Source organism: Pristis pectinata, chromosome 31 (genome assembly GCF_009764475.1).
Source record: "Pristis pectinata isolate sPriPec2 chromosome 31, sPriPec2.1.pri, whole genome shotgun sequence".
Lineage (NCBI taxonomy): Eukaryota > Metazoa > Chordata > Chondrichthyes > Rhinopristiformes > Pristidae > Pristis > Pristis pectinata.
Window position 1 is genome coordinate 17101756 of NC_067435.1, and position 12396 is coordinate 17114151.

Sequence of the window (12396 nt, forward strand, 5' to 3'; positions counted from 1 at the left end):
TTTCTTCCCCTCCGCCATCAGGTTTCTGAACGGTCCATGAACACTACCTCGTTATTCCTCTTTTGCCCTATTTACTTATTTTTGTAACTTGTAGTAATTTTTATGTCTTGCACTGTACTGCTGCTGCAAAACAACAAATTTCATGACATATGTCAGTGATAATAAACCTGATTCTCTCCACCTCTGACCCACCATTGAGAGCAGGCACGTGGTCTCCCAACCTCCCCTTCCTGAGGTCAGCGATTAGCTCCCTGTTATCATAATGTGTTGCTTTTCTCCTACTGTTGCTGAAACATCCAGCCTCTTCCCCCATCACATTGTCTGACCAGGGTTCACTTGCTGACCTAACCGGGCTGGGCCCCAAGGAGCCTCATTTCATTCAGTCATGAATGATGGCATCAGTGAGCTGTTTTCTTACTCCCTCAGTCTACGTGTTTATGGGTTTAGTTTTCATTTTTTTTCAGTGTTTTAAATTGTCGTGGTACTAACAGCACAGAAAGCAGACCAGTGGACCCACTGCTTTATCCAGCTTCTCCTTTAAGCCAAAATAGGAGCAGGAGTAGGCCATTCAGCCGCTCAAGCCTACCCTGCCATTCAATATGATCATGGCTGATCTACACTACCTTCAACTCCCCTTCTGTGCCAGTTCCCCATAACCCTCAATTCCTTGATCTTTCAAGTACTTACCTATCTCCACCTTAAGTAAGTCTAATGATATGGCAGAGAATTCCAGAGATTCACTACTGTCTGAGAGAAGTAGTTTCCCTGCATCTCTGTTTTAACTGGTCTACCACTCTTGTTAGGACAACCCTGTCATTCCCAGGAATTAGCCGGCTGAATCTCCTGTCCACTGCCCCCAGTGCTACAATATCCATTTTAGGTAAGGGGACCAAAACTGTGCACAATATTCCCGGTGTGGCCTCACCAACATCCTGTACAACTGTAATAAAATCTATTCTTAAGCTCCAAACCCTTCACAATATAGACCAACATGCCTTTTGCCACTTTAAACTACTTGTTGGACCTGCCTGCTAACATTTTGTGATTTATGCACTAGAACACCTAGATCCCTCTGTACTTCACTCACTCGCAATCTCTCTCCATGTAGGTATTAACCTGCCATTTGATTCCTCTTACTGAAGTGGATAATTTCACACTTCCACACATTAAGCTCCATTTTCCCAGTTTTCTCTCAATCTATCTATATCCTGTTGCAGAATCACACGCCCCTCATCACAACGTGCCCTTCCACCTATGTCCATATCATCGGCAAACTTGGAAACCTTACATTTTGTTCCCGCCTCCAGGTCATTAATGTAAATAGTAAACAATTGAGGGCCAAGAACCTATCCCTGGGGTACTCCTGGTTACGTCCCTCCAGCCTGAAAAGGACCCATTATTCCAACTCTCTGTTTTCTATGTGACAGCCAGTTTTCAGTCCATACTAACACACTTCCTCCAATATCTTGCGCTCTTAAATTATTTATTAGCCTCTTGTATCGCATTTTGTCAAATGCCTTCTGGATATCTAAATACACTACATCTATGGGTTCCCCTCTATCCATGCTCTCTGCATCCTCAATGAATTTGAGCAAATTTGTCCAACACAATTTACCTTTCATAAATCCATGTTGACTAGTTTTAATTAAATTCAACTTTCCTAAATGATTAGTTATTTCCTCTTTGATTATTAACTCCAGGTCATTGCCAACAATAGATGTTAAACGATCTGGCTGGTAGTCCCACCTTCTGCCTGCCTTTTTGGACAAGGGAGTCACATTGGCTTCAACTGCCTCTTACTGTAGTAGGTTCCATGTTCTAATCAGTCCCTGTTGAATCTATCGGTGACTATCTTATTTATGACCAACTTTTAGAGAACAAGTAAGTGCCCTTTTTACATCTTCCCTCAAACCCCTTCAGTATTTAAAGAAGTCACTACACGCCTCTCCGCCGCTCCCCATTACAGAGAGACGGTGGGTACACAGTAGTCTTGACTTGCCGAGCCTGGAGTTCTCTGTGGTGACATCATCTGTCTTTACGTTAGCCTCAAAGTGGAGTTTGTGCTGCCAATTCCAACATAGGTTTTTGCATTTGGCTGTGTTGATGCTGTGGTTGTGTCCAGGTGTGTGAGCCATGTTGTATGTTTACATTGTGGGAAGCCCATTAAAACTAACTGCAGGAGCAGTGGGAGAGGGAGAGAGGGGTGACTTTTCTACGGAGCGAGATGTAACGATTTGAAATGAGACGGTGGTAGAAGCAAATTCTTGTTGTAGGTTTTGAAGGGATACTTAAATTTGAGGGGGTTATTTAGAAGGGGCAGGTTGAGACAGCTTTTTCAGAGAGTTGGCACGACACAGTGGGCTGATTGACAACTGTAAGTGCTCCAGAATATGTCAACATGGATTCTGTGAGAGTGATCTCCAGGGTCAGCGCTCCATGTTCTGGTCACCTCCAGGGTCAGCGCTCCAAGTTATGATGCTCTCTTTGTGTTTCAGTAAATCACTCTCCCATGGAGCCATCTAAATATATGTCCGTGCCTCCAAAGCACCCGGATAAAATGGGCTTTGATGAGGTAAGATTTTATTTTAACTTACTCTTGGGATGTGGATGAAGGCAATATGAGCAGTTGCCCTGAGAAGGTGCTGATGGTCCTTGAACCACCACCATCTGTTTGGTGAATGTACCCCCATCACTGTGTTAAGTAGCAGGATTTCCACCCTATGTTGATGAAAGAATGGAAATGTACATCCAAAGTATTGGGAAACTAGGAACTTTTGGGTCTTCCCATAATATCTCCTCAGTAGCCCTTGTCTGGTGGAGGACTTGCAGGCCTGCCTGATTGGAAAACCTTTCCTTTCTAGATCAGTGCCGACTATGTTGATGAACAGTCTCCCATTTGATTAGTGTGACCTGTGCACACTGTCCTCTTCGAAGCCACATCTCCCCTTTTAAGAACTCTTTGACCCTTCACTTTGAACATGATTCTTGCCTTTCAACTTGTAGGTTTTTCTGATTAACCTGAAGCGTCGCCCAACCCGGAGAATGCGAATGCTTCGTTCCCTGTACGAGCAGGAGATCGCCTGTGAAGTCGTCGACGCGGTCGATGGAAGGTAGCAATTTTATACAAAATCACTGGGAAAATTCACCTTGAGTGAGAGAGGTTTACACAAGTTCTGTGTTAAACTTATTAATAACTTTATGCAATGTTATGAACATTTCTGGTCTCCATATTACAAAAAGCATATAGAAATACTGGAGAGGTTGTAGAAAAAGGTAAAATATTGTATCAGAGGGTAGATCTGTCAGCAAAGATTTACCAAGCCAGCTCAGTTTGCTCAAATTGCATTTTTGAGATGCCTTTAAATCAGTGAACTGTTCTGATTGGAATTGGTTTATTATTGTCACTTGTACCGAGGTACAGTGAAAAACTTGTCTTGCATACCGATCGTACAGGTCAATTCATTACACAGTGCAGTTACATTGAGTTAGTATAGAGTGCATTGAGGTATTTTCATCAAGGATGGTTCACAGACCATCACTACATTCTTTTGGGAGTGCAGGCAATATTGATCCACATGACTAAAATGTGGCAAAAGAGGTAAGTTTTGAGAAGTCTGTTAATGAAAGAAGAGAGAGGGAGAAATTTAAATTGGGGGAGGAGGACTTCAGAGCTTGGGGCCTCGGCAGCTGAAGTGCAGCAACCACAGGTCAAGAGAGGAGCACGATAACCTGGAGTTTCAGGACTGTGACTTAGGGAGAGCAAGTCAATGGAATTATTTGAAAACAAGGATGAAAATTTAAAATACAGGTTGTGGTTCTTAACCAGGAGCCTGTATAGGGCATCAAAACTGTAGGAGTGTTGAAGAAACAGGACAGTGTAAGTTAGGCACAGGCAGCAGTTCCAGATGACACCGGTCACTCAATGGTTCAGCAGGGAAGGCTGGCCCAGTGTGTGTTGGAAATAGACATTAAGAGAATTGATGAAGATTTCAGCAATTGATCAACTGAAGCAGGAGTGGAGCCAGAATTGGACAACGTTAGGGAGACAGAAATAGGCAGCCTCACCAATGACTTGGATGTATGTCAAGGGATAACCCTGGAGTCAAATGTGACACCGAGGTTGAAAACAATCTGATTCAGTTTCAGGCAGCTGTCAGAGGAAGATAGAGAGGGAACGGAGTTGATGGTGGGGACCTGGAAGTAACAGCTTTGGTCGACCCAACGTTCAGCCGGAGTAGGTTTCTGCTGCTCCTGCGGTAGATGTTAGAGTGGTGATGTGACAATTGGAGCTGGTGTGGTGGTGGGCAGAGCTGGCTGATGTCAGCCTACGTGTGCAAACTGACACCCTGAATTAGGGGGGAGCAAAGAAACGAGCTGCTGGAGGAACTCAGCGGGTCAGGCAGCATCTGTGGAGGGAAACGGGCAGTCGACGTTTGGGGTCGAGACCCTTCATCTGGACCTGAAACGTTGACTGTCTATTTCTCTCTGCGGATGCTGCCTGACCTGCTGAGTTCCTCCAGCAACTTGTTTGTTTGCTCTGACTTAGGGTGATGTCCCTGAGGTGGAACATCTAAACACAAAATGGGAGAGGCCTTGGGAACACCAGAGGGAATGGAGTAGGAGTAGGAGCTGGACCCATTGCGGATGATTCTCTGGTGACAGTGGATGAATGGGAATGGAGCCACGTGAATGGGGGTGACCTGACTTAGGGCTATGAAAAGACTGGCAAAGAAAACATGTTCTCAATACTAGACTCATAAGTGGAAGGCAGTAATAAATCACATAAGGAACTGAAAATAATCAGCTTTCTTCAAGGAGACGGTGGAATTTTCTTCCACAAGAGGCAATTGAAATAAGTGGCATAGATTCAATTCAGGGGAAGCTAAATAAAAGACGTATGGGTAGGTTAATTTGGGTTTAAAATGGGCAGCGCAGACTCATTGGGCCGGTAGGGCCTGTTACCACGCTGTAAATAAAATTTTAAAAAATGTAAACATGAGGTGGACAGAGGAATAAAAGATGATGTGGATATGGTAAAGTGGGGAGAGGAGAGGCTTGACAAAGTGAACATGAAAATGGACTTGATCTGAATTGCCTGTTTCTGTACTGTAAATTTATGTAATTTTATGCATCTGAGTACTTGCGGAAAGATGTGTATCGATACCAGCTAAGTGTAGTATCCATCAGTTAATGAAGGTGGTGAGCTCAGTAGAACAAAGTTACAGGAAAGTTTTGAATGCATTTGGATATTTCGTACAAAGAATGGGTGAAAAATAATCTGCTAATTAGATCCTCAGCCTTGGTGATCAGAAGGTTTGGGACTTATTCCAAAGACCTGAGCCTGTGATCTTGGACAATGTTTCCAGTGTTCCTCCAACGGATCAACTTCCTATCAATGCTCATAAACAGTACAGAATGTGATACATGTTCTCACATTCAACAGATTCTCTATGGAGTCATTGTAAGTTGGGTATCATTACCTATCCATTATGTTCAGACAATTGACTGGTCGTTTTTACCTGATCAACAATTGCAGCTTATTAGAATTGGAATTAGTTTATTATTGTCACTTGTATTGAGGTACATTGAAAAACTTGTCTTGTGTACCGTTCATACAGATCAATTCATTAAACAGTGCATTGAGGTAGTACAAGGTAAAACAATACAGGATGCAGAGTAAAGTGTCACAGCTACAGAGAAAGTGCAGTGCAGGCAGACAATAAGGTGCAAGGTCATAATGGGGTAGCTGGTGAGGTCAAGAATCCAATTTATCATACCAGGGAACAGTGGGATAGAAGCTGTCCCTGAGCCTGGTGGTTCGTGCTTTCAGGCATTTGTATCTTCTGCCTGATGGGAGAGAGGAGAAGAGAGAATGTCCGGGGTGGGTGGGGTCTTTGATTATGTTGGCTGCTTCACCAAGGCAGCACCTTGTATACACCATGGAGGGGAGGCTGGTTTCCCTGATGTGCTGAGCTGTGTCCACAACTCTCTGCAGTTTCTGCGCAGAGCAGTTGCCGTACTAAGCTATGATGCATCCAGATAGGATGCTTTCTATGGTGTATCAATAAGAATTGGTGAGGGTCAGGTGGGACAGGCCAAATTTCTTTAGCCTCCTGAGGAAGTACAGGTGCTGATGAGCTTTCTTGGCAGTGACTATTGGCCAGGCTATTGGTGGTGTTCACTCCTAGGAACTTGAAGCTCTCAACCCTCTCATCCTCAGCATCAATGACATAGACAAGTGCATGTGCACCGCCACCACCCCCCCCCCCCCCCCCCACCTCCTGAAGTCAATGACCAGCTCTTTTGTTTTGCTCAGATCTTGCTTAATATCTCAAACTTTAAATTGTGAGACCCACTGTTACACCAGGAGGTCAGGGAAGGATGGGGTGGACTCATTCTGGGTAAGGGAGGTTGATTTGTGAGACTGAAAGGCTTGTCAGACCCTAATCATCATCAGGTATTCCTGAAAGTACTTTGCTGCGCATCTTGAGATTGTTCCTGAGATGTTTGTCTTGAATCCACCCAACAGAGCTTTCAACAGCAGTCAGATTAAAGCTCTTGGCATCACAATGTTGGCGGATTACCAAGACCCATATTCAGGACGGCCCTTGACCAAAGGGGAGCTAGGCTGCTTCCTCAGTCACTACAACATCTGGAAGGAGGTAAGGAGTCCTGTTGTTTGGCAAGGGACTGTGAGAGTTTAGCTTGTCAACCTGACACTGGCCTTAATGGGAGTCATGGTAAGGCTCATTCCCAAGGAATTTACTACTGGTATTTGTTGTGATACTCTGAAGCATTAACACTATCGTTTCAAGGGCTGAGAGGTTGCCAGGAAGGTAGTGGGGATGAGGGACTTCATCTAGGTAGAGTGACTGCAAACATTGGTATGCTAACTGGATTTGATAGAGCTATTCAAAATGGTGGCGTGATTCAGAGTGGGTCAGGAGGATTTGTTTTCAGTGGCAGAAGATTTAGTAACTGAGGCACAGATTTAAAGTAATTGGTGCCAAGGAGAAATACTATTCCTGCAGTGAGTTGTTAGAGTTGGCGTGTATTTATTGAGAGGCTGATACACCCAGTGACTTCCAAAAGAGATTTAAATTCAAAAATTACATGGTTGTGGGGGAAGAACGGGGGAGGGGATGAATTGTGTTGCTCTACCAAACAGCCAGCTGGAGACTCCTGATCAACAGGAGCAGTTTATTAGTGTCAACCTTGCATAACTTCTCAAACTTTATTGGAAGATTCATTGGTGCGTCCATGGGGACAGGGCAAATCACCTCCCTTTATGTGACATCCCATGATTCTGTGAATTAGTGGGAAGATATTTCTTATATCTTTTACAACACAACAGACCATTTGGCTCATCGAATCAGTGCACTGTCAGAGTATTCCCTTCAGTCCCATTTCCCCACTTGCAGGAAAACTGTAAATGCAGCAAGCTGGGTACTTCGGTGGTGTACTGAGGATTTTCCAGACTATTGATGTTATTTCATTTAAAAACTCTAACACTCTTTCAGTTCACCTTTTTTTTAGATGTTACAGTAGTATAATAAATTTTCCAGTGCACCCAATAAGTTCCAAGGGAGTTGGGAATTGGGGTCCTGGTGTGTTAGCGGGAGTGTGGGAACTGGGGCCCCGGTGTGTAGAGGGAGTGGTGGGAACTGGGTCCCGGTGTGTAGAGAGAGTGTGAGTAATCAGCACCCAGTGAGCCAGATTCTAAACCATTAGGAAAACCGAACAATTGGATATTTCCCTTGCATTGTCTGTGGTAGTCTGTTCAAACAATATCTCATTACTATAAGATTACAGCTCTTTCAACGTATACAGGTTGTCTGGGAATAATTTATCAAAGCTGGCTCTCCTGACCTTCCTCTGCACCTTGAGTGAAACATCTCCACGGGCTGTGGAGAACATCGTGGCTGGGTGACCAAAGCACTGACTTGGCCTCTAGTTGCAGTGTAGTGGCTGGTTTGGGCCATTTTGGTCTGGTCATTGGAGATGATGGCCAGAGGAGATTTATTCACAACAAAAACAGACTGGAGTTGGAAAGACTCGGTGGGTCAGGCAGCAAGAATGGAGAGAGAAACAGTCAACGTTTCAGGTCCGGGACCTTCCATCGGAACTGGGAAAGAGAGAAAATGATTAGTGTTAAGTGGATGTGAAGGTGGGGGAGGGCAGTGGGTAGAACAAAGGGAACATCTCTGATAGGGTGAGATTGGATTGGAATGGGAGTAGAGGACCAGTGATTGGGAGAAGCTGAGGACATTCTTTGTGGAGCAGAGAAGGCTCAGGGGAAATTTAATGCAGGTAGTCAAAATTGTGAAAGATTTTGAAAGAGTAGCTAGGGAGAAAATGTTACTGCTGGTGGGAGGAACGTTAACTGGAGGATGCATTTAAAGGTAATAGAGTTTGAGTGGGATGGAGGGTTGAGGTGGCAGGCGAAGGAACGAGATACTTTGGCAGAAAAATGTTGTGATCTGGAATTCAACAGCTTAAGGCATGGTGGAAGCAGGTTTGATGGTAACCTTCAAAGGGGAAAATGAACGTGTATTTAAAAAGGAAATATCCACCGATACATTGGAGGGAAAAAGGACAGAACGATAGGACCAGAAGTGGCCAAGTAACATTGCAAGCCTTTGGGACATTTACTGAGAGTGTAGCTGCTCGGTAGTGCAACGCAAAGCAGTTAAAACCTGATCTCTAAACACAATCAGCTCCTTTATGGACAGATAACTCTGTCCAAGTCCCTGGGGTATGTTGACATCATTGGGCACTGTGATGTCAAATGGTGTACGGTACATTTGTGGATCCCAAGTCCACTGATAGAGTAGGCATGCTTCCACAATGATGAAGGGGGTGCTTCCTTACCTGGCCTGTGACAAGGAATGTCTGGGATCTGGATTAAGTGTCGTGTAGGTCCCCTGCTCGAAGAATTTTTCTCGGTGTTCACTAACTTGTCCTGGGAGTACGGTTAACAGAGGCTGTGATGTCCCAGTTCCACCAGCCCAGAGCTTCCTGAGGTATGGTCTAACACCACAGCAGAGAACCCTCACCCACGGTTGGAGCATCTCCTGACTCTGTTTCCTTTTGTACCCATTTGTGCCGGTCTAATGCCACCTGCTGTGTTCCTCTGGTATTCCACAGATTGTTGAACGAGGATTGCAGAAGTCAGTAGTGTTTGAAGACGATCTACGGTTTGAAATCTTCTTCAAACGAAGACTGAAGTATCTGATGAAGGAAGTGGAGAAAGTGAAACTCGACTGGGATCTGATGTGAGTGAGCAGAGACAAAGCAGTGGGCTGCTGCCTCTTGGTCTTTGAACAGATTTTTTTGAGGCTGTCCATGGCATCAGCTTGGTGTAAATCCTGGAACTCTCTTCCCAGCAGGAGCACCTTCACCAGCTTGACACCCTCCTCTCTGGGATAATTAGGGTGCCCAGATCCTGCAAAGGAATATGACAAAAAATGCTGCCAGTGTACAAAATAGCCCTATCTATGAAACTGCTAGAATAAACGTTTGGACAGGTAGCTGAACCTGGCTGTCAAAGTTATTTTAAGCACAACTCAGAAAACATTCCAAAACAGTTTAAAAATACACCGAAGCTAATAAATTTGAAAAATTAGTTTTATTTTCTTAAATCTGAACTAAGTTGTATGAACTACTAACATGTAAACTCAAACAATTAAGTTCAAGTTATACTTTATTGTCATTTACCATATGCTATAAAAACACATGGAGGAACGAAATGTCGTTTCTCCCAGACTCTCACAACAGAGGACATACATAGAATAAAAAACATACAATAAACACAAACAGAAAAATTGTGCAAACACAAATAGTGCAAAAAATGGTATATAAAGGATAGAAAATTAGTGCAAGGTTAGTGCAAAACCGAATTGGACAAAGAAAATGCAGAACTCTGTATTGCACTAAGTGTATAACATGTTCAGCAGCGGCCAAAGTTCTTATACGCAGTTGTACAAACCAGGACTTTTGACACGGCATTTGTCTGAGACTGCCTCCAGGGTATTCAGGAGCCTGACAGCCTGGGAGAAAAAACTGTTGTACAGTCTAGTAGAAGGTTTACTAAGAAACCTTCTAAGTAGTAGTGGTGTCTGATTATTCAGTGCCATTCTCTTCCCTGCATCCGGTATGCTTTGAGGAAGTGTTGCATTGTTGCCACTCTAGCAGTCAGCAGTGCAGCACAGCTGCAGAATCATCTGTAAGTTCATTCCCTCCCTGTTGGTTGTGCACTTGGGCAAGAAGCCCCAACTTACTGGCACCAATGCACGGAACTTTTGGCAGTTCTCTGCAACATCCAGCCTGTTGCATTTTGTTAAGAAAAATTAGAATCTCTCACATTACATAAAATTAGAATCTAAATGGAATAGAAGAGCAGAGAGATTCAGGAGCACAAATCCTTTAATCACTAAGATTAACAACATGTTAACATAAAGCAAAACAAACAATGGGCTCATTTTTAGAGAGAGAGAACCGAAAAGTAAAGACTATAAACTGTTTTAACTTTCAGTTGGTCCTCACACACTGCAAAGTTCTGATCTCCATTTTAGCAGCATTCCTTCAGTTCCTCAGGTCCCTGGAGTGGATCTTGTGCTCCCATCTCTTTGATCCAGAGCTGACCCTTTGACCCACAGCTGACCTCTAGTTATCCAATATGGTTTGTAGAGAATATAAGTGCATTTTTCCACTTGCAATGTAGGAAGTATGATATTCAGTTACAGCAAGCACCCACAAACTGCAATGAGGTAAAATCAGTTTTAATAATGTTGGTTGAGCATAAGTACAACGCCAAGACTCCTCAAACATTTTGTATCTATTGAGAGCACAGATGGGGTTCAGTTCAATGCCTCCTATTGGCACCTCCAGCAGGGCAGCACTCCTCCACATTGCATTGAACTGTCAGCTTAGATTTTGTGCCCACAACCCGGACTGGGACTCAAACCTGCAAACCTTCTGGCTTGTGGATAAGACCTGCCACAACTATGCCGTGATTTACACCTGGGAACATAAAGCGTGCAACGCAAAGCCCTTCGCAGTCGGGATTTGTTTTACAGCTCATCTATAAATCGACGTTTTCAATCCTGCCTCGCATCTTTTTATGCCCTTCTACTGCAGTTGCTTCATTGAAACCTTGGTGTTGACACCCTGATGTAAAATCTCTTGTTGTCACCTTGTCTCTGGAATTTAAACTCTTCCATTTTCTACCCTCCCCCACAGAGTAATTGCTTTGATCCCTGTTTCTGTTTCCTGCAGTTACATTGGTCGAAAACGAATGCAGGTGGATCACCCGGAGAGGGCAGTGCCTGGCGTCCGAAATTTGGTTGAGGCCGATTACTCCTACTGGACTTTGGGATACGTCCTCTCACTGCAAGGAGCAAAGAAACTCATTGATGCCAAGCCGTTTGACAAGATGCTACCGGTGGATGAATTTCTACCCGTGATGTACAACAAGCACCCGATGTGCGTACCACAAGATAACATATTGGGGATAGGGAAGGGTAGTTGTTTCATGGATGAGATTCATGGTCAGAATGGAAGGAGTTTAGATTTGTTGCTTTTGGAGTGAAAAGCAATGGGAGGTAGGGATACGATTAGGGATACACAGGAGACACAAGAGACCGCAGACGCTGGAATCTGGAGCAACAAACAATCTGCTGGAGGAACTCAGTGGGTCGAGCAGCGTCTGAGGAGGCAGAGGGCTGGTCGATGTTTTACGTCGAGTACCTGCGTCGGGACTGAGGGGATGGAGGGGAGGTGGTTAGAATAGAGAGGGGTGAGGCAGGGGCTGGTGGGTGGTAGATGGAAGCAGGTGAGGAGGGGGATGATGGGCAGGTGGAAGGTGGAGGGAGGGAGGGGAGGGGGAAGGTAGAGAGGGTGGTTGGAAGGTGATCGGTAGAACGGATACAGGAGGGACAATAGGCAGGTGGAACCAGATGGTGGAAGGGATGGGAATTTCGGCCAAGGGGGAAGAAACCCAGGTGGATGGGGGTGTGGGTGATGGGCAGACGGGATCAGGTGGGGGTGGGGGGGGGGGTGGGGAGGAAAATGGTGAACAAGGGAAACGAGAACCCGTGTGGATCAATAGTAGCGAGAAGGGAACACGGGGTGTGGGTTACCTGAAACGGGGATGGAAGCCGTGGTTGGGGTGATAGGAAACCAGGGAGTATCAACATACAAGCTCCAGAAGAATGTGTCCTTTGAAGTGACAGACCACCTTCTAATTTCCTGGTTAGGTCGGTACACCACTGGTGTGGAACGGAAGTTCATTCTGGGGAGTAAGAAAGATAAGTCCAAGTATTTAAAACCCTGCAAAGTTGGGAAGTGTGGATGATTAAAGAAATTTGGGAGTCCAGGGCCAGAAACAATAAAACC

General features: G+C 44.7%; 1 protein-coding gene across 1 annotated transcript in view; it reads left to right on the plus strand.

Moving 5' to 3' along the window:
- LOC127585052 (procollagen galactosyltransferase 1-like) overlaps positions 1 to 12396 on the plus strand; it is a 62972-nt gene that overhangs the window by 44835 nt on the left and 5741 nt on the right. The window contains exons 7-11 of the mRNA XM_052042190.1: positions 2496 to 2572; positions 3004 to 3110; positions 6530 to 6662; positions 9148 to 9275; positions 11278 to 11484. Of these exons, the coding sequence (XP_051898150.1) occupies positions 2496 to 2572; positions 3004 to 3110; positions 6530 to 6662; positions 9148 to 9275; positions 11278 to 11484 (652 nt within the window). The remainder of the gene's footprint in view (positions 1 to 2495; positions 2573 to 3003; positions 3111 to 6529; positions 6663 to 9147; positions 9276 to 11277; positions 11485 to 12396) is intronic.